This window comes from Cololabis saira, chromosome 20 (genome assembly GCF_033807715.1).
Source record: "Cololabis saira isolate AMF1-May2022 chromosome 20, fColSai1.1, whole genome shotgun sequence".
Taxonomy (NCBI): Eukaryota; Metazoa; Chordata; class Actinopteri; order Beloniformes; family Belonidae; genus Cololabis; species Cololabis saira.
The window spans coordinates 20,992,428-21,015,178 of NC_084606.1; the positions used below are offsets into that span (position 1 = coordinate 20,992,428).

The 22,751-nt window shown below is 41.7% G+C and overlaps 3 protein-coding genes across 3 annotated transcripts; 1 reads left to right on the forward strand and 2 right to left on the reverse strand.

Annotated features, from left to right (window-relative positions):
* Positions 1-51: 51 nt before the first annotated feature.
* On the reverse strand, positions 52-7,104 carry si:ch211-212k18.5 (sal-like protein 4). The gene is made up of 3 exons (XM_061709879.1): positions 6,767-7,104; positions 1,893-5,215; positions 52-1,768 (listed from the first exon to the last, which is right to left on the reverse strand). Exons 1-3 carry the CDS (start codon positions 6,840-6,842, stop codon positions 1,544-1,546), a joined length of 3,624 nt encoding a protein of 1,207 aa, XP_061565863.1. The 5' UTR covers positions 6,843-7,104; the 3' UTR covers positions 52-1,543.
* LOC133420485 (E3 ubiquitin-protein ligase CCNB1IP1) lies at positions 6,841-16,878 on the forward strand. The gene is made up of 5 exons (XM_061710178.1): positions 6,841-6,889; positions 14,088-14,452; positions 14,560-14,706; positions 14,953-15,127; positions 16,666-16,878. The coding sequence occupies exons 1-5, from the start codon at positions 6,841-6,843 to the stop codon at positions 16,830-16,832; spliced, it is 903 nt and encodes a 300-aa protein (XP_061566162.1). The 3' UTR covers positions 16,833-16,878.
* Positions 16,879-17,026: 148 nt separating this feature from the next.
* On the reverse strand, positions 17,027-22,690 carry ttc5 (tetratricopeptide repeat domain 5). Its single transcript, XM_061709902.1, has 9 exons — positions 22,462-22,690; positions 20,447-20,579; positions 20,142-20,353; positions 19,890-20,040; positions 19,665-19,756; positions 19,367-19,570; positions 18,722-18,936; positions 18,484-18,628; positions 17,027-18,399 (listed from the first exon to the last, which is right to left on the reverse strand). Exons 1-9 carry the CDS (start codon positions 22,501-22,503, stop codon positions 18,280-18,282), a joined length of 1,314 nt encoding a protein of 437 aa, XP_061565886.1. The 5' UTR covers positions 22,504-22,690; the 3' UTR covers positions 17,027-18,279.
* Between the last annotated feature and the right edge of the window lie 61 nt (positions 22,691-22,751).

Here is a 22,751-nt window from a genome sequence, read left to right on the forward strand (position 1 = left end):
TCACCATTGTTTTATTTATTTTTTTGATACATCACTTGGGAAGCGTGGGAACACAGTCTGTCATCGCTATGAAAAATAAGTGGAGTTACAAAGAAAAGGCAAAGGCATACAAATACTAAACTGAGCAAGGCAGGAATGCAGTGAGTGCAGGCAATTTGTGCAGGAGCAGAGCTCTTTCAAGGGCTTTGAGACTGGGAGGGTGGGGTGGGGGGGATAAGGGACAAGGGTCATCCTCTGCAGCAGGTTTAACTGTGCAGATAGCACCAACAAAAATAAGTAGACATTCACAATCAGCCATAATCACAGAAATAAGGTCTGAACCGTTTACAATTGTAAGCAAAAGGACTTCATAAAATTAGTCGTACAATTATCATTATTAATATTATTATTACCAACAGCATCACAGCTGGAATTATTACTGGGGTGGGTCCGTTTACAGTAGATGTTTCGGCTGCACAAAACAGTGCAACTCACAGTGCAACTCAGCACATCAAAAAACATGCATTCAGCAGCATTGAATAAAAAAGAAAAAAGAAAAAAGGTAAGGCAGTTACAATAAAAAGGCATTAAATGTAGCTGCTGTTTGTATGTACAAACATAAGCCCCCAAGGAGCGTGACCTGTTTTGGTATTGAGTTCATTTTGCAAAATTATGGATATTCCTTAAAAACAAAACAAAAAAAACAAAACAGCTTATACTGGTCCTTTTATACTAAAACAGTATGAGCTGAAACAGGTGTGAGCAGAAAAAAAACAAACAATCAACTCATCACGACAATACTGTAAGCTACAGTACTGTGCAAAAGTTGTTGGCACCTCTGGTCTTTTTGTTTTATAAAAGTTTAAGTGAGCTTCTATATGCATTTTTGGGTATATTTAATATGATACAACCAGTACAGTGACAGTATCAGAGGTAGACATATCAGATGGATGATTATTGGAAATTTTTATTCCAAATAATGGCCAGTAGCCATGGAAGAATCCATATCAGTATGCGGCAAGATAACATGTACGCAAAATAAAACCAAACAATGTCTGGAACAAAATGACTCCATCAACGAGAGGCAGTATTTAGTGTGACCTCCCTCTGAACCAAGCACTGATTTAACTCTCTTGAAGAACATTCACCCATACAGATGTTTGCACTGATACTAGTTAGGACTCCATTTTATTTAGGTTCAAGAAGCCACATTCCTGTATTTCCGATTTGTATCAAAAAAAAGAGGATAAATAGGTCACGTTATCAAAATTGTGATAAAATGACAAGAAGTACCAAAGGCTTTTACACAGTACTGTATGTAATATAAGGCCTAACTGTGGTCTTTGAAATACAAAAATAGACTGCACAAATACTACATTCACAAAGTTCCTGTAATTATACTAAAATATAAACTAGATCTATCTGCTTGATACGAAAGCTAATCATGAATTAACATTAAAGACTCTGCAAAACAAATCTCATTCTATTTCGGAAAAATTGAAAAAATACATTCCTTTGTCAGGATCCGTTTACAATTGACCGCAGCCATGCAGCCAACAACTTTCTATGCAGTGCTGTCCGTAGCCTCAACTGTCACATCTGAGGCAACACTGGTCGGGAGAGGCTCTGTGCTGTCACCTTTTTCTTGGGCCAATCCCTGCTTTTCCTCCTGCTCTCCGGAGTTCTTATTGGCTGAGTGTGACCCACGATCCTCCACAATGTCACTTTCATTGGTTTGAGCCTTGGAAGGGGTGTTAGTCAACGCTCCAGGGTGAACTTTCATATGCCCCTGTTGATTGGACACAACATAATAGACAATAAACATCACTGACAGAATAGAGTATAAAAACCTCATTATTGCAATGCACATACTGAAATTACATCGTCAAATGATCATAATCTCTAACTCTTACCTTGAGTCCACTTCGGCTGGCATATGCCTTTCCGCAGTGGCAGCAGCTGTAGGGTTTGTCAGGGCGAGGAGGCTGGGTGTGTGGTGCTGGTGCTGTGACACAGGGCTCAGGGTCCTTAGAAACTTTCTCTGACGTGTCGTAGCTTTCCTTCGTTGGAGTGTCCATCTCATGTTCTGGATCCGACTGTTTGGGTGTGGTGGTTTCGCTCTTCCCTTTACTGTGGCCAACATCTTTGCCGCCCAAGTCATGTGGTCCACTGCTACAAGTCTCCTCTGCCTCAGGGTTAGCTTTGGGGCTTGTAGGTGTTGCGAGTGCAGGTATGGGATTTGCAGCTGGGGGATTCGGGTTACTGCTGGGACTAGCTGAGGGCTCATTAGTGGAGCATGTTTCATCATTATTAACCCCCCTGTGTGAGACAAAATTCTCTATACCGGGCTTTGAGACACACAGAGAAAGAGGGGTATCATCAGCCTTTAAATCTCCGCTATCTCCAACTGAATGAGAGCTAGCTATGGGTACTTTGAAAGGAGCAGTGCTGCCCGGTTCAGCATGGGTTTCCGCCTCCAAGCCTATAGACCCATTTGTGGGGCTGATGTCAGCTGGAACATTTTCTCCCAGACGCAGGGGGTTTTCTGCTCCCACTGAAGGAGGATTGCTGGTTAGCGGTGGACTAACACTGGGAGTTGAGCCTTCAGATTCTTCAACCTTCACTGAGTCACCATCGTTACCTGTAGGTTGCTTAAAAGTGGATCCTGAGTTGAGACTCTCTGCTGGAGACTTGGGGCCTGTTGTCAAAGCCAGGGGAAGGATTTGTTGCGTTTTAGATGGAGAGCTAATTGATTTATTTTCACCATCTTCAAAGACAGCAGTTTCTGTTCCTGCACCATCTTCATGTGGTATCTCCTCATCGGGCGGTATCTGTCCTCCGAGGTGCAGGCGTATGTGGTGCTGAAGAACCAAGGCATTAGTGAACTTGCGTGGGCACAGTGGGCAGGAGTTTAGAGCGCGGGCATTGGGCGGCCTTGAACGGTGAGTGGCCAAGTGAGCCCTGAGGCTGCCCTTTGTGGAGAAGGAACGTCCACAAAGCTTACAAGGGAAGGGCCGCTCCCCCAGATGTGTGGCCTGGTGCAAACGAAGAGCTCGAGGGCAGCTGAGGACACGGAGGCATACTCCGCACTGATTAGCAGCCTGGGCAGTGGGCAGGGATGGGGTAGCTGTAGTAGTTGTGGTACCTGAACCTGAGACTCCTTTGCTGGTCACTGCAGCATTGACGCTGGGGCTCAGTCCAAGAGCTGCCAACATTTCCCTGCGATAGGCACTGGAGGTAGTGGTCAGGTCATGGGCGTTTGTTTCCCCATTAGACTCCGCTGTGATTTGTAAAGAAGTGGAGAGAGATGAGGAAGAAAAGCCCCCTTGTGGCTGCTTTTCTAGCTTCTGTACTAGCCGCTGCAGCTTGGATGTGTCGGAGGTCTGGGTGGAGGTGGTGGGAGAGGATGAGGAGGGGGACGAGGTGGATGGTTTAGGGAAGGGTGGGAAAGGAAAAGGTAGTTGATGAGGGGAAGTGAGGTGGGAAGTGGAGGGGTGGCTTGGGGGTCGGAGAAGTGCAAGGTGGTGAGGCGAGGCTCCTCCAGGAAAAAGAATCTTGGGAAGATGGGCCAGTTGGGAATATGGGGAGGTAGGATGGAGGGCAGAGTGAGGAGGAGTGTTTTCATCAAATCGCTGTTGCTTTGCTCCTTTAAACTGACTGGAGGAGGATGAGGGAGACGGAGAAGAAGAAGCCAGTGCGGTGCTGGACGCGCTAGCAGCAGCTGAGGCTCTGTTCAACTGTAGCAGTGAATGGGCTGTTGACAGAAGTGCCATGTCTACTGAGGGGGGCAGAGGTAAGGACGAAGGGGAGGGCCGAGCAGTTGCACCAGACAGCAATCCTAGAGCCATGCTCTCCGTTATCCCTGGAACACTTCCTTTCACACCATTATATGTCTCGTCATCATCAGCCCGCCGCTTTCGCCTCCTCTGAGTCGGCACCGATGCACTCTGTGTTTGCTCCGATAGCGCGGGGGGCAGCAGGGAGAGGGACAGCTCTGGATTCTGCTCTCTGTGTCGCAGGAAATGAGCTTTGAGGTTTCCTCTGGTTGTAAAACGGCTCAAGCACACAGGACACTGGTAGGGCCTTTCACCTGTATGAGACCTTAGATGAATCTGGAGGGACGAATCACTGCTCAGCACTTTCCCGCAGAACCGGCACACGTGCTGTGGTCGTCCAGATGAGGAGGCAGAGGTGAGAAGGGAGCTGGACTGCAGGTCCTGTGGGAGACTGGTGGAGGGAAGTGGATGCGTCTGGAAAGTGATGCCATTGCTGTGACCAAATGAAGAGGCGTTTGATAATTTCTCATGTAGGTAGCGTTGAGGCAGGCCCAACGACAGCGATAGAGGATGTAAGGAGGCAACAGAAGAGCTGATAGTAGATGAAATAGCCGAGGAGGAGGAGGATGACAATGACGTGGAGGCTGAAGAGGAGGGAACTCTACTACCATTAACAAGTGAAGTTCCAGATTTGGAGATGAGCGGTTGGGGAAAAAGAGACGGTGGAAGTCCAGTCAAAAGTGATGAAGCTGTGGATGCTGGGGTGACAGTGGAAGGATGCATCTGTGATGGGGAGACTGCTCCTGTGGACTTGTGGATGCTGTCCGCACCACTAGTCTGTGCATGACTATCTTGTCCGAAGAAAGCCCCCCCAAGCCTGAGGATGTGCCTGCAGATCTCTTCCGTTATCTGCATCTGTTGAATTTGCCGCTGCTGCAGAACTCTCAGCTCCTCTAAGAGCACGGTGAGAGTAGGAGGCACCTGCATCTGTCCTTGTTCACCCTGTTGCTCTCCCGGACTGGAGCTGTCTTGGTGAGGCTGCTGAGAAAAGGAGGACGAGGAAGAGGAGGAGGTAGTGGTGCTGGCAGAACTGCCCATTGGTGGAGAGATCATGGTCGAGTGAGAGTTTCCTTGGTGGGATATGCTGTTTGAACCGGAGGTTTGACCCAGAGGAGGAGGTGAGTGGGTCTGAGAAGACAGCGAAGGGTGAGGAAAATCTGGGGAGAGGGAAGAGTGGGTGTTGGGGAGAGATGTGGTGAAGGGGGCGATGTGGCTGGGCCAGTGGGGAGGAGGTGAGCTCTCACTGGGCAAGGAGGGCGCGTGCAGCCCTCCGGGAGATGGGCGAGGGGCCAGAGGCGGCTGGCAGTCTTGCAGAGGGGTGGGGGACGAGGAGGAAGACCCTGATGAGGTCACATCTGAGCCCAGAGATGTGGACGGTGACTTTAAGCCCAGGTGGTCATCTGAGGATTGACAGAAAGAGAGAAAACAGCATTTTTAAATCCTGAAAAGTTTTTTTTCTTTTTTAACTGAGAGATGATGTAATAACCTGTCTCCAAAATCAACACATAGCTTCCAACCAGTCATGTAAATTTGTGAAAACGTTCCACCTCGGCTACAAACAAACAATGTTTGTCTCACTGACTCCAGTTATTGTTTACAAATTAAGTTTGCAAAGTTGCGTGCATACCGCAAGATGTATTTACAGCTTCAAAAGAAATGCCTGCTAGGAAATGGCCTTGAACAAGCAAACAAACAAGTGGAGAAACTCTGCAGTTTATGAGTCCTTGTAATGTCTTGTCTCAATCTGTGCTCTTCGGAGCAAAACTCCTCAAACATCTTGCACACACAAAAAAGCTTACAGACCACCTTGCTGCTATGGCAACACATTTTAGAGGACAATGGGCATCACCAAGACAACCCATAACCCCTCTTAACCCACCCCCTCCCTGCAGAAGTTACGTCTTTCATCTCTCCATTCACCCTTCCCCCTTACGTCACAGTTGAGGTCAAGGGTCGGGCCATGCTAAGGGTTCTGGGTACTGTCCACAGACTCTGATTGGTCAACTAATCTGACCTCTGCCGCCCAGGGGTCAAATTCTTTCAGAATCTTAAGCACAGGGTGAAAAAGAGTAAAAAGAAAAAGAAGGGGGGAGGGTAACAACAATGGAGAGACAAACTAACTACTCCCTCCTGGAGAGGTATAGTGATGGAATGAAAGACTGTACCTCGGAGAAATTCTTTCCCTGTGATCCTGTATCAAACCTGCAGCTGCAGGAAACTCCAAATATAAACTTTAACTAGTTATGTGAAAGTTTAGCTCCAGAGACAAGTGCATGCACTTTAAGCTACAGTAAACGCCATTATAAAATGGCACTTATGTGGAAAAACTTCCATCCAAACCCCCAACTGTGCAGGAGTATACAGTCAATAGAGCTGAGGGGTGAGAAAAGGGAGGGGGGAGTACCATGAGTGTGGAAAATAGAGGAAGAGAGGCGCAAAAGGAAGAAAGGTATGGATGAACAGCAAAAGAAGACAATAGAGGGGTGGAAGATTAATCTTTACCAAAAAAAAAAAACCCCTCCCCCCTCCATGCACCTTATTGTGAACAATTAGGAGAGTGCTCCATACTAATCAAAGACCTCCAGTGGTCAGTGCAAGGAAGCTTGTTGGTTCTTAGAGGATGGTCAGCTCATGAAAATGGCCACAGATGTCTGGTAGTTAATCCTCCTCCAATTCACCTCACAACCAGAAGTTTATTGGCATTGACCAAAGTGCCACATTTAGTGGAGCCCATCGCACTAATGTGGGTTTATTTAGTTCACAGATTTGAAACTTTAAAATCTAATTTGCCACGCATAATTAAATCCACTTCACAGCCTGAATGTCTTCAAACTTTTCTTATGACTTTGAAAGTGATTTTTTTTTCATGCAGTCATTAGTTGTTAAAGTGTCTTCTATGACGCAAGGCTTCATTCTAGAGAACTTAAATAAATAAAAGGTGTTTTTCTCACCGTGAGATAGTGGCCTCGGGCCCCCCGGATCCGCGTTAACGAGATGCTGGGGTCTCTTCTGTTTCCGGCGTGACATGATTCACGGCGAGTCAGACGGAGAGGGGGGCATCAGTCTGCTGAATGGTACCAGGCACTTGAACGAGCTCCCGCAAGCATTCAAAGTTCACGTGTGGCGTAATTCCAGCAATGTGTTGAGAAAAAAACAACAACAAAATAAACAGTAAATTGAAACAAGTCTAAATGTATGTAAGGTCGACTTGAAGACGCGGCCTTTTTAGGGAAGAAAGTTAAAAAAAAAAAAAAAGTGGTGTTTGGAAATCCGCCTGGCAACACCGTGTCATATGGAGCTGCGGTGTGTGTGGCTGTTTTCTAAAGTCTCCTCTCCCCCCCAAAAAAACTTGTCCAATTTGTGCCCCTCCTCTCCCACTGCTGCTCCGCTGCATGCATATACAGGGAGACACACACACACACACACACACACACACACACACACACACACACACAAAGAGACAGAGAACCACTCCTTGTTCTATGATATTTGCATTTCAATGGCGTGTAACACACAGCCTCCCCGGGTCTCTTTCCCTCAGCTTTATTTTTTCTTCACACACTCGCACAGAAGCTATAAACTTTCAATAAAAAAAAAACACACGACAATGGCGTCAAGGCCGTTGGGACGCTTTGGAAACAAATTTGAGTGGACGTGAGCGTTGACTTTTTTCCTGAAGATAAATGCTGTGATAATTGGACGAGGAAAATTTGAAAAAGAGAACAACTTCACACCCAACGCACCAAGGCTGCACCCAAATAAAGCAAATCTAACAGGTGAACCGGGCACCCAGGTGTTCTGCACATATATCTAATTGTGACAGAGGAGGTGATTGAAATGGTATCCAGCGATCATGTGGAGACAGGTGCCACTAAATAGAGAAATAAAAAGCTTCCCCTCTGCCCAGGACTGCCGTGTCAGTATTTCCCTCCAATGATTTCCATAGGGCTAATTATCAACGGCGCTGTTGTGGGCGGCTGCTGTTTGCAAATGGGGCACATCTATTCCACATGCATGGATGTAATTCGTGTGTTATCGCCGAATGCTCAACACTACCCCCCACCTATCCCCCGATCCAACCCCTCTCCCACACACACACACACACACACACACACACACACACACACACACACACACACACACACACACACACACACACACACACACACACAAGCATCTTACACTGGAGCTCTATTTAAAAGGCAGAGAATAGATGGGAATCATTGACAATGGCGAGCTGGACACAGTTGAGTGAGCATCTCCCCTCTCTCGCTATGAACCCCCGGATCCACTGCCGAACAGCACAATGCCCCTCTTTCACCCCCTGCCTTTACTCCTGTACCACGTGGAGGGATGGATAAAAGCAAGAGAGGGAGGGAGAGAGGGAGAGGAGGTAGCAGAGGTGCCATATTTAAGTAGGTGTGCCACATTATACATAGGTCAAAGTATACTCTGTCCACTCAACATGTGCTGGAAAATTAACGTCCAGCCCCTTACTTCACTTAAGAAATATAGAAACGCTTTGTTGATGCGTGAAATCTAATTTCAGGTTAATTTAATGTCACCCAGTAAAGCTAGAGCTCATCAAGTGGTTTACTCGAGTCAAAGAATCAGTGCAATGCATGCAAGTCATGCTTAAAACAAACAAAAAAGAGAAAAAGAAAAGAAAAAGAAGCAAAGGAGTGCCAGTATTTAAGGTGCAGACTCATTTCAGTAATATACCCAGCAAGTTCTTATTGACTGTTTTAATAATTGTCTCACCCTGAAAAAAAGCAAGTAATTTAGGGATTGTTGCATGTAGCAAAATTATGGCTCTGTAATCCAGCATTATTTTTAAAGAATGTACTTGTACTATTTAGTATGAAAGACTTAATTATTATTATTAATATTATTATTGCATTTTCTTCCCCTCACAATGACAGAGGAGCTTACATATTTCAGAGCAACGGAAAGTGTGAAAGAGAGGTGAAGAAGACGGTGTAGGCAGGGTGGGGTTTCTTCTATATGACCTGGAGACGGTGCCATTGACTAAGAAACAGGTAGAATTAAAGATGTTAAGATTTTCTTTGGAAGTGACGGAGATGTGTAGGAATGAAAACAACCACGCCACAGGAATGGATTGTATATTTTGAAGAAGAGACGCTATGGATATGGTTTGGACACATGAAAAGGAAGTATTTTTAACACGTACTGTAAATAGAAAGATACTGGAGATAAAGCTACCTGGCAGGAGAAAAGGAGAAGATCAAAGAGGAGATTTCTGGATGTGGTAAAAGAGGATGTAGCGGTGGTTGGTATGCAGGAGGAAGATACAGGAGACAGGTAAGATGGAAATGGATTATTTGTGGTGACCCCCTGGGAAAAGCCTGGTGTGGTGTAAGAGTTTGAAAGGTTGTCAGTTAGTAACTATACATTTCTGTAATTAGATGCAGATTTAGATACAGGATAAAATGAAAATACAATTTACAAATCCCACTTCCACTTCCAGAAAAGTTTACTTGGATGCTGCCAGAATTTAAATATTTAAGTTGATTAAACTGACAAATAAAAGGGAAATCATTTTCAACGTCTTCAATGATCAACTCATCGGAGAAAAAAAAATCAAAGCAGTCAAGAATTTGATGCCAGCAACTTGCCCCCCAAAAAGTTTTTCTGTGTGATCTGAGTGGTCTACAGGTAGGTCCCTTAAGCACACACACTGTCTGTAAAGCAAAAGTGTTACATGTCATGTAGAATGAGTTTTGACATTTTCCTGCTGAAATAATCTAGATCTCAGCTTGATGGCAGTGTATACTTCCACAAAATCCTAGAATACGCCCTCTGCATCAATGACACAGCATTGATTAACATTGATTATATACTTTTTTGTACATTCTTTCTTTGCACATTTCTTGTACATACCTGTATGAGACATGCCCCACTTATCTGTTTATTTTATCTTTATTTTTTATGATCCTATTTGATACCTTCAAGGTTTTGCTGCTCAGTTGCCTTGAAATTGATAAATAAAGTATTTCTGATTCTGATTCTGATTCTGATCCATATCACCCATGAGAAGGTTCAGATGGTACAAATCACCCACGCTATCAGCAGAGATGGACCCCCGTCCCTTTACTGATGAGGGCTTTGGCCATTCACTCACAGAACTAAATAAGAGGTCCATCTCTCACCATAGCCCAATACATCACTCACCCACTGAACCAATCTATCATCCATGACTACGCACAGGGCACAGGTACAGAACCATTAAGTTCAAGAGGGCCCGGCGGGGGAAAAGCCTGATCCCTGCAGCCATAGCTGCCCTGTCTGCTTCATGCTGTCATTTATGTCGTTTTTGTTGTTATGCATGTCATTTATTTTTTGTTGGTGTGTATGTAATGTCCGTTGTTGCTGAGACATGAAATCAAATCAATCAATGACACGTTTTACAGTTGTTGTTTTTTTTTTGTTTTGTTTTTTTCCCAAATTTGGAACAAAATATGTTTATTTCCTCAAAAACATTTGTACAGAAAGATTTGACCACATAATACATGTCCAGTACTGTGAAATGGCATTTACCCCCTTACACATTTCTTCTGGTTTCAGATTATCAAACGAATTTTCACATCAGACAAAGAACACCTGAGTAAATACAAACCACAGTTTTTAGATAAGGATTTCATTTAAGGGAGAAAAGTTTTCGGAACCAACCTGGCCCCATGGGGAAAAATAGTAGGTCACTACACCTAATAATCACCCTACCACCCTTGGAGACAACAAGGCATCCTTTCACAGTGCCGTGAGAAATTTTTCCCCACTCTTCTTTGCAAATCTTTCTTAAATTCAGCCACATTAGAGGGTCTTTGAGTATTAACGGCTTGTGTAAGGTCATGTCACAGCATCTCAGTCAGATTTAAATCTGACAAGGCCACCCCACAACCTTCTTTTTTCTGCGGTGGACTTGGTGGGGTCCTTCAGATCAATTTTCTGCTGCTTAAGCTGCAAAATGAGCTCGAGCTTAAGGTCACAAACTGATGGCTGGACATTCTCCTTCTCCGTTTTCTGGTAGCGAGTGCAATTTATGTTTCCATCAATTATAAAATTTTGTCCAGGTCCTGAAGCAGCAAAAGCAGTCCCAGACCACCACATCACCACCACCATGTTTGACTGTTGCTATGGTGTTTTTCCGAAATGCTGAGTTTGTTTAACAACAGATGTAGTTGGATGCACACCTTCCAAAAACTTTGTCTTGTAAAACCACAGAATATTTTCCCCAAAATCTTGGTGGTGTCATCAAGATGTTCTTTGGTAAATAGGAGACAGGTTTTCTCCCTCTGCTGCCATTTTTGCCCAGTCTCTTTCTTATTGTTGAATCTTGAAGACTGACCTTAACTGAGGCATGTGAGGCCTGCAGTGTTTAGATGTTGTTCGATGACTCATCAATGTGCTCTTGGAGTAATTTTGGAAGGCCGGCCACTTGTGGGAGGGTTCGCCATTGTTCCATGTTTTCTCCATTTGTAGATAATGGCTCTCACCGTGATTGTAATCCCACAGCCTTAGAAGTGGCTTAGTAACCCCTTCCAGCCCGATAAACGTCATTAACTGTGTTTTTCATGTGTTCATGACTTTCTTTACGTCTGGGTATGATGTATTGCTTTACTGCTCAATAAAGGTTTATACAAAATTACAAAAAAAACTACTGAGTTACATTTTATTTTGCACTACAGTTCAGTGGCGTCAATTCAGTCGAAGCTAAGGTATGGCAAGGTTACGAGTCACATTAACTACAGTATCAATCAACACGTCCAGCAAATACTCATCACAGAAATCTGCTATGGAGCTTATCTGTGTGGTCAAGAAAATTTGAACTTTTTCAAATGCAGTCTCACTCACTGCAAAAACTCAAAATCTTATTATATTTGTCTTATTTCTAGTTAAAATGTCTCATTTTTAGTCAAAAAATCTTATTACAGTTAAAACAAGAGTCATCACCAGAAAAATAACTTGTTATTTGACCATTTTCAAGTAAAGTTTCACTTGAAATAAGTAGGAAAATCTGCCAGTGGGACAAGATTTATCTTCTCATTACAAGCAAAACAATCTTGTTCCACTGGCAGATTTTTCCACTTATTTTAAGTGAAAATCTACTTGAAACAGGTGAAAATGGTTGTTTTGGAGTCTTGTCTTAAATGTAATGAGATTTATTTAACTAAAAATGAGACATTTTAACTAGAAATAAGACAAATATTCTTGTTAAGATTTTGAGTTTTTGCAGTGTAATAACTAGTGAAATCGATCATGTTGTTCTGATTTGCATTTGTAATTATTCTCTATGTATTAAGTAATAGAATAATCAATACAAATAGACACAGAGTAATTCCATAAATGTATTTAAAAAACAAACATTTACATTTTCCCCTTGAAGCCAAGGTGTGGCGGCTGCCATACCTTGCCATACCCAATTGACGCCCCTGCTACAGTTTGACACAATTTTATTTATTTATTTACTTATTTCTATCTTTCAATCTTTCACTGATTTTTTATAGACAACCTTCTCAATATAAGGGCACACTTGTGACCTGTATTCTCTATTATTTCATTTTTGTTACTGTTTACACTTCTAAACTCATTATGAAATAATCTAAAAATTGATAAACCTAGAGTTGAACGTTTGAGAATTTGCCTGAACTTTGATTGGTCCAGAGTGCGACACAATCAGCCAATCAGATGACAGGATTCATTTGGCGTCACTCGCCGTCACCTGTGAAGAAGAGAGCTAACTGGTAAGATGTGGTCGTAGCTGATAAAACTCGAATAAAAAATAGCGGTTTTATAGCGTTATTAACAAAATATAACTGTGAACGTCGAACATATTTATTCATTTACTCAATAGTAAGAAGGGCATCTTAACTAGCTTATCTTTAGAAAGCGGTCTGACAGCATTTAGTCTTTAACTCACTTGCTAATTCTGATCATCTAATTGTTTATTTAACAGATAAATGTAAAACCTACTTCTTTTACATTTATAATCAGAGGTCAAAAGTATTCACATTCATTACTCAGGTAGAAGTATAGATACTAGAGTTTAAAAACACTCCTGTAGAAGTTGAAGTATCAACTCAAGTTTTTTACTCAAGTAAAAGTATAAAAGTACTGGTTTCAAAACTACTTAAAGTATAAAAGTAAAAGTAATGTAAGGGGGAAAAAAGCCATTAAGGACAAAAGCCATTGAAAATGAATGCATCTTAGTATAATGCAAATACATTAAAGAACCATATATGTGTACTATTGAGCATTAACATGTGTTTCAGAGAGCAGGAGATATGATGACTAGTTGCCTATAAGTATTGTAATGGTGCAAAAAGTCAAACTTCAGAGGCATGTTATCATTTATCCTAACCTTTATTGGAATGTATATCCAAGTTTAGTTGCAGGAATCTGAGGGCAATGGATGTAAGAACAAAACTGGACAAGAACATCTGAAACAATCACAACTAAATTCACTCTATCCGGATGGAGCAATTTAACTGGATCGTTTTTTTTTTAAAGGCCGAAATGAAATAGAGTAACGAGGCTGTTTTTAAAATGTAAGGAGTAAAAAGTACAGATACTTGTGTGAAAATGTAAGGAGTAAAAGTAAAATTTCTACTTAAGTAAGGTAACGCAGTATTTGTACTTTGTACACAAGATATCTCAGCTTGCAGCAATGGCAGCCAAAGTTTAGTTACTTCTAGTTATTATTGACTAATGGATAGCTGCCTGTAAACGTGGGCGTGTTGTTTTGTTTTTTTAATTTTTAATTTAAAAAGTTGGATAATAGGTATGGATTTATGTTACAAAAATGAAATCAAGTTGTGATAAAGGATGCACAAAATGCTAAATGAATTTCATGGTCAAGTTTTTACAACAACAAGTACAGTGATAGACAGTACAGGACTGTCTCAGAAAATTAGAATATTGTGATAAAGTTCTTTATTTTCTGTAATGCAATTAAAAAAACAAAAATGTCATACATTCTGGATTCATTACAAATCAACTGAAATATTGCAATCCTTTTATTATTTTAATATTGCTGATTATGGTTTACAGTTTAAGATTAAGATTCACAGAATATTCAAATTTTTTGAGATAGGATATTTGAGTTTTCTTAAGCTGTAAGCCATGATCAGCAATATTAAAATAATAAAAGGCTTGCAATATTTCAGTTGATTTGTAATGAATCCAGAATGTATGACATTTTTGCATTACAGAAAATAAAGGACTTTATCACAATATTCTAATTTTCTGAGACAGTCCTGTATGTGTTTCCTGCTAATGATGGTCCTCCATTAATAACTAATCTGCTCTTTACAGCCATGGCCACGTCCCTCTGTGATGACGCACTGCTGTGCAACTTTCCAAAGTGTCGGGGCAAGTTGAGTGGTTTCGCCTGGGTCACGGCCTGCTCGCATGTTTTTTGTGATCAGCATGGATCTGGAGAGTTCAGCCGCTCCCCTGCCATCTGCCCTGCCTGCTCCTCTGCACTGTCTGGGAAGCTGGACATTGTGAGGACGGAGCTTTCTCCAACCGAGGAGTACAAAGCAATGGTGCTGGCAGGTCTACGGCCAGACATCGTTCTGGACATTTGTGCTCGTGCTCTTGCCTTTTGGCGCTATCAGGTGAAGTGTTATTCATTTCACAGTAAATGTTTGTATTTGTTTGCAAACCTTAAAGGAAGCATTGTTATGCCAGCAATGCACTCTTCTCTGTGTCTCTGTGTTTACAGGTCCACCAAGAGCGTATGTATCAAGAGTACAGTCTTTCACGTGCTGAAGCTCAATTAAAGCAGATGGATAAGGTTTTGACCCAGCAAAACCAGAGTAGAGAACTGGAGCTCACCGCCATGAGGGGGGAGATCACCTCCCTCAAGAAAGTAAACATTTCGCCAATGAGACACAAATAACACTAACAAATACTTTAAAAATGTTCTTTTAATTTAAAAAAAATAGCAGAGAAAATTATCTAAGTGTTAAGTTAACGCTTAAGATTGCAGAAAAAACTCAAGGAGACAGTTACAAAGTTAAGCCTTATCTTCATCATCTTTCCCACGTGAACTTCAAATGTAAGTAAATTATATGAGATGATATGAAATAAACAGTTTCTAAATCTTGTTGCTCAGGTGATGGAGGAATATAAGAGGAAGTACAGCGAAGTGTCTGAGAGGCTGATGGACAGGAACAGGCAGTACCAGAAACTACAGGGGCTGTACGACTCCCTGAGGCTGCGAAACATGGTGGTGGGCGCCGGGGACAAAGAAATGCAGCCACAACATGGAAATCAAGACCTAAACAGCAGTAATAACACATCATATCATATCATATATGATGACACTGTTTCCATAGTTGGCACAAGGCAGGATGTGTGCATGACTTCACCCAGAGCCCTCCTGACCATGATGTAACCATCAGTCTGGAGAAGTGTACATTTTGAGTATTTTTTTTTTTTAAATTAGCCTCATTGATAAGTTTACTTCTTAACATCAGCTTCTTCACATTGTACGTGTGAAAATGCTCTTTTCATTTTTAAGTATCATTGTGACTTCTATCATAGTTTTTTTTTCTAACCACATTTTTCCTAAAAGATGGTTTTTAATAATTTGTTGGGCAGTTCTTAACCAGTTTTAGTAGTTTAAATAATCTTCTTGGGTGGTTTCTTTGCTTAATTTAGACCTGCAATCCCACAATCAATAGGGTTAAATAACCTGTTGCCAACCCAAACATATCAGCCACTGCAGTACTTTTCCCGTTGGGACTACTTGATTAGAGAAAGAAAGCGTCTCTTAAGTTATTCTTAAATAAAGTGCGTGTGTATAAATAATTAAGGACTTAAAAAAATGGGCCAAACTGGGTGTTAGCCCATTTTTTTGTCTACATCCCTGAAATAAACGCACGTTGTCTGTAGTGAATGGTAAATGTATACCGTAAAAATAACACATGAATATATATTCATTTTAATATAAGTGTATTAATCAAATTGACTTTATTTAAATCCTTCTACACTTTATCCGTTCTTTTATTTTTTTTCAATCTCACATAGTCATTACCATTATTTTAATCAGTTCAGATTAGTTTCCCCCTCATTCTTTGATCTACATTGTCATTATGTGAAGGTCAGAAATGAACTGAGCGTCAGGTTTTTAAAGTAGCAGTCAGACACAAGTGCAGAGTGACTAAAGTAGGATTTAATCAAGAAAACACTGCGTAAAAATGCAGGCAGAGACACATGTAAGCAACACTGACGGTCATGAGATATGTGGACCACACAACTCTACAATACTACACGATGAGCTGGAATTGTGCAGGGTGTAAGTAGGCAGGAGAACAGGTGATACAAATGAGGGTGATGATGAGGGCACAGGTGCAGTCCATGATTTGGGGAAGTGAGGAATGCTGGGAGTTGTAGTCTCAGGACCGGTGAAGAAGGCAAGCGACGCTGAGCGTGTTAGCGTTGGAGGAGTGGGCATGACAGTAACGCATGTTTTGGCCTGTTTTACCTCACAGGTATATTTTGTAGAAGATGCTGAAGGTATGGAGATAAATGAGTCTCATTATTGTTACAGATGTGTTGTACGCCGTTTACAGATAGCATTTTTGCCTATTGCCTATTTGGGTACTTGCAAATGCATGTTCTAATACATAGACAAAGGGAAGGAAGGAAGCACAGCAAGAATACTTTAAAATGGTCTTTAGAAGGACACAGTTGTAGGTGTTTTGTTTAAAAGAGGTGGTCTAGAAAGAACAGCAGGATTAATGAGCTGATTGTGAGTTTTCAGTGGAATTTAACCAGAATAGCAATGAATGACATGTGTCAAACCCCCCTGTGTGTTTTCTAGTGGCAGCTCGGCAGGCGGCTCCTGAGAGAAGCCCTAATTTCCTGTCCCTCTGCCCCGATATAGACAACCGTTTCTTCTCCTGCCTGGAGGCCGATGGACCCAAGACCTTCTTCCAGATCAGCTCCCCAGCCAGAGATCGGGTCTGGCCCTTCAATAATCAGCACTGAGGCAAATCAGCTTCAAACACTGAAGCCTAGCCAGTTATTCGTGTTAAACCCAACTGTGTTCTAGTGGGTTATCATTTATTGGTAATCTATTTTTCATTTTATTCATAGAATTTCTGAACCATAAATGTTACAGCAACGGCAGTATTCAAGTTGATAGTTGAACACAACTCCACACCTTTAACAGGGCACAGTCTTACTGCCTTCCCTGCAAACGATCAGATAACTTTATACTTTAATAAGAACAGATTAAAGAGTAGAGTATTATCTGATAAGTATTTTTAGGTTAGGAGGTGGAGCCTACTACCTTGAAGGGGCTAAAATGTTTGAGTGATGTCAGTACACTTTTATAGTACCAATTTTGTTTGCATTCATAGCTCTGTATTTTACTTTTAACACTTTTGGTGTTTATTTTCAGGTCAGAACCTTTAAAGTATTTACTCAACAGTTCCTGTGGTGAGGTCTCTGGTTTTTGCCACAAATGACTTTATTTGAGTATATCGGTATACAGTTTGAATAATTTGATTTATGTCACACAGCCTCAAAGAAAAAAGGTTTGTTTCAGTCTTCGCTGGGGCATTTTGGAGTGAAGTTCGTACTACCTCCCCTTCCCTGCTTAGGTTTTCTCCTGATGATAAAACATGAACCTTAGATTGAGTGGCAATTCTAATTTGAGTCTTGCAGCTGGGTTGTACTCAGCCTCTTATCCAATGACAGCTGAGATAAACTGCAGGGCCCCTTGCATCTCTGAACAGGGAGGAGTGGCAATAAAATGCTTGCTTATATTTAAAGAAATCCTGTTTGTAGGGAGAAAAAAAATACAGGTCAAACCAAGACAGTCCTTATTTAAAGTGTGAAATGTAATAGGAATGTCCCTGACACCGCACATTTGTAGTAAACTGTTTATTAAGCGCTCAAATCAGAAGACAAGTTTGTTTTTGAGTGCATTTTTGTTGAGTAACAATGGATAAATGTCGCAGTGAAAATATAATAACTGGACTTTATCAAGAATTCTGAGAGCCACTTGGAAGCCAAGATGAAGAGGCGGCTGAATCCCATTTACTTGCATCAATTTCTAAGTTCCTGCACTGTGCATATGCCAACTTATGGATAAAAATGAAAGTCTTGAGTAAACAACTTTGTCTTATTATTCCACTCTGACAGCTTCTCCTTTAAGACACAACACAAACAAAAATGTTTAAGATATTTTCTTTTTCTTAAAGCTATGCAGAACTCTCAACTCTGACATTGAAACGAAAACAGGTCCTTTCATTTACAAAAACCTCTCCAAGTTGGACATACACTAACAGTAAAAAAATGGAATTAATTAAATAGAAATAAACAAAACACTGACATTTATTTACAAATAGCCAATAAAACAGGCAAAAAAGTGGAACTGGCGAATCAGAAGAAGAAAATGAGAACGTTGTCCTTTTTCTTGGAGCTGCTGTTAATCACTCTGTATCGTGTAGCTCACTGAGACAGGAATCTGACTTTGGATGTTTTGCTTCTTGCCGTTGACGATGAGGAAGAGTGGAGAGTCAACTCTTATACTTTTGAAGTCAAATGTCTGTCGAGGAGAGGACATTTAGAAGCTCGAGACAACCACAGATTTTACTCCTCATACTGTAAACAACATGTGTGACATTCTTACCTTATCTTTATGGGTGATACTGTGTCGTTTCACGTTAGGTTCAGGAATGACAACAGAGTCTCCTATTAGGACACCCCAGCTGTCGGCCGTGTTATACACCATCACCACGACACACGTCTCCTCACTGTCAACCATGCCGAATGTACTGGAAAAGAAAAAAAAAGGAAACAAAAACCACTATCTCAAAGAACAAAGCAAACATCGTGTGACAACTGAAGATGAAATGAGGTGCTCTTACAAAGCCATGCGACCGTCAGCGGCCAGGCTGAACACCACCTTTCCCAGAGCAGCAACCCCGGCATTGTGACCAAGTTTGAAGGAGGAGAGAGTTTGAGGCTCCAGGCTGCCCACACGGTCCGAGGGACAGCGGAACGTGGGAGACGAGCAGGGACCCAAAGCTGAGGTGTTGAGGTTGGAGAGCATCTTCCGTAATCGATGCCCTTTCACCTTCCCCTGGAAACACAAAGGCTGAAGGTGAAGCGGGAGTGACGCACCAAGGCTGTGCTTTGGTGCCCCCTTGTGGTTAAGGAAAAGTTAGTCTATACTGACGCTAGATGCATTATTTTTACCCAGTTTATCCATTGTTTCCTGGACAACTATTTAATTTAGACTTTCAAAGGCTAAACCCACACTCCAGAAATTGTGAATTAAACCAGTAATTGGTTTTCACCATTTGCTGATACGTTAGGAATTTGTGATTGCACAACTTTTTTTTGGTCTTTTTTTGTCCCCTACAATGTCTCACAAAATAGTAAGACCCGCTTTACTTGCAAAGTGCAGTTTTACACACTTTTCCTTCCACATTTTCGGACAAGTAAGTTGCTTTAGAATAAAGCAGTTATGTTCTGCACAAGGATAAGAAAAAGCAGATGCATCCTCTTACCTTGTTCTGTATGAGTTCTATCACTTTCTCCAGATAATCCAGTAGCTGCTTCTCTCTCACTGGTGCCACTTCCCAGCTCGGGTCCAACGCTGCTGCCCGGCCGTAGCCGGCGAGCGCGCTCCCAAACATCTCCTCGTACTGGAACAAAGTGGCTCTGTTGAAATGCAGCTCTGCAAAGGAAGAAGCAGCTTTGTCCACAGTCTCCTAAAGACAGGCATGGTGGGAATAAATGTTAGTGAAATAAACTTTTAACAGTGTTAGAAGGTCACTGCTCGACCGTGCATGTGTGAATACTCACAGCTTTAGTATAAGCACGAAAAGCTTTTTGAGAGAATTGTGGATCCTGCCCACCGGCGAAAAACACAAATACATAGGCGTTTCCCAGGACTTCTATAAAAACAGCACAAAATACAAGTTGTTGACAATACGTTCGGGCAAACAAAGTACAGCCTCACAGATTCTTTGGACTTTTTAGAAGCTGCTTTAACCAGAAGAAGCATGTACACTACAATACTGTACTTACTCCAAGATGTCCCATCCATTACATCCAGTTCGACTGCTTCTCGGGCCAACTCCACACTCTCCAGCACCTTCTTCTTCTGCAAGTCACGGCTGGCTGCTGGCAGCTGCCTAAGCACCATAGAGAGGTTGCGCAGAGAAACTTTGTTCTTGTTCTACAAAGATGGAAGATAAAGCACATACAGTAAAATCTAAAAAGAGCAGGTAAAATGGTCATCTTTTATTCAAATTCTGGACATTTCCAAGCAGTTCTTACCTGTTGTAAGGCACCAGTAAAGCAGTTATTAGCACCAATCAAATCTCCTTTTTTCCAGTATTGCTCCCCCAATATGTTCCAGGCCTCAACCAGTCCAGGGTCCAGCTTCACGGCACGGGAAAGGCACTCCTCTGCGACACTACTGAAATCTGGGGTCACGTTCAGACACCTGCCTTTCAGCAGCAAAAACTCTGCTTTCTGTTTAAAGCACTCTGTTGGAAGTTGAAAACACACAGAAGCCAAAGGTGGGAAATGGTATCTGGCAAAACAAAGATTAATAACTTGTGTATGAAATCAGCACCCACTTTCTTTTTCCTCCACTTTCTTTAGTGTCCGTTCCATCTCCTCTGCAACTTCCCTTTGTTTGTTCCCAGCTTCCTCCACACTACGAGTCGAGATATAAGAGTCTCTGAAATTGTAAAGTTCGTCCACAAGCTCCTGTGTTCGATGGAAACAGAGGTGAGAGTTGAAAAATCTGTAATAAACACACTGCAACACATTTAAAGCAGTAATTTGTTGCAGAAAAATCCAACTCTAGTACACAACAATTTATGATAAAACAACAACCCATAAACAATAAGAAAAAACAGTACAATGACAAGTAAACATGAAAAACATTTCACAAAAGAAAAACAAGACCATCCAGAATAGACAATGTTTTCTGTTAAATTGTTGAGACCATTTATTTATTTCCTTTGTAGGTGGGTGATATAATGGGAAAAAAAAAGTGTGCCTAACTAACACAAAAAGCACCTGGCTGATGTTGCTATGGTTACTCTCATGTATTGTGGTTAATGTATTGTGGTTAGCACCGACCAATTTTATTTATTTTTTCTTTAAAGCTCTTACGGTGTGTTTACATCCAAGGAATAAAAACATTGTGAACCATCAGTTTGAGAGTTCAACCATCATTCAGTCGGGGATGCTACAAGCCTAGTCATAAAACAGGAGTTGACCCTTGTTGTGAGATCCAGCCTGTTGGGCGACTGTCGGGTGATGACGTCACTTTGTGGGGCGTTACCGTTAGGCTGGAGCTGTTTTCTGTTAAGCCAGGGCTAGGGAACCCTGGTCCTCGAGAGCCGCAGTCCTGCTTGTTTTAGATGTTTCCCTCCTTCAACACACCATGATACAAATGACTGTGTCATTATCAGACGTGTACAGACCTGGATGATGAAGTGATGATGACCTTTAATTAGAATCAGGTGTGTGGATGCAAGGCAACATCTAAAACGTGCAGGACTATGGCTCTGGAGGACCAGGCGGTTAGTACTAAATAAAAGCCTTGCGAGGAATACAAGCAGTACTGGAGTTGAGGGGGGATGAGGGGGATTTCCCCCCTGAAATAAAAACGGTCAAAATCATCCCCCCAGTAAAACTGTCATCCCCCCTTTCCATCCCTTATATCATTTCATCAATGAATGTGGTTTTACTGCTATTTCAACATTTAGAGTCATCACCAGAAAAATAACACCAGAAAAATAACTTATTTGACAATTTTCACCTGTTTCAAGTAAATTTTCACTTGAAATAAGTAGGAAAATCTGCCAGTGGGACAAGATTTATCTTCTCATTACAAGCAATAAAATCTTGTTCCACTGGCAGATTTTTCTACTTATTCTAAGTGAAAATCTACTTGAAACAGGTGAAAATTGCTGTTTTTTCCAGTGATGAGTCTTGTTTTAAGTGTAATGAGATTTTTTTACTAAAATGAGACATTTTAACTATAAATAAGACAAATATTCTTGTTAAGATTTAGAGTTTTTGCAGTGATCCATTTTACTTATCCTGTGAAGGACAGAGGCATATTGATAAGTTCAGAAAACTGTTTTTTATTTTTGTGTTTTGATGTATTTGATGTAAGCCCAGTGGATATTTAAAGCTTACAGAAGGCTGCATTTAACTGCTGTTATGTCATTCCTGTGTTTCTGCAGGTCAGTGCTATTATTTGTAATATATTATATTATTTGAAATCAGCACAAATTATCTGTCCCCATATGATAAAATCCACCACCCCCCTGATTTTGTTTTACAACTCGAGTACTGAATACAAGTCGTGTCTTCCCTCATATCATGACAACCCTGCAAATAGAGAAAATAGCTGAACTATAGCTGAACTCCTGAACAGGAGGTGAGCCTGCAAAAAGAGAAAAAACACCAGTGTAGAATCTTATAGAAAAACCCTTTAAACATTTTCATAAAAACCTAACACACTCAAACCCCATCTAAATACTTCTGCCAGCTGTGATCATAGTGGCTTTTATGAAGCGTACAGCTGACAGGCGAGTGTAAAGTGTGATTAGTGTGGTTATTGGGGACCTGCCTGCATCATCTGCTCCTCGCTCTTCTCTCCTCCTGCAGCCATCTTCTCCTGCAGCCCACACAGCTCTGTGGCCACGGAAACTAACAGCACACCGCAGCACAGCACAAACCAGATGCTTTTCAAATGAGCACTGACTGCAACACTCCTCAAATGCGGAGATTTCTGGTGCTAAATGTGAAAAACGGATTAAATTTTAACCCAGAGGAAACGAGCTCTGTGTTTCTGCACCTCCGGAAGTCGTAAAGGTTCCCACTCAAAACTGGTCCGACAAAATAATTATTCTAGATTGT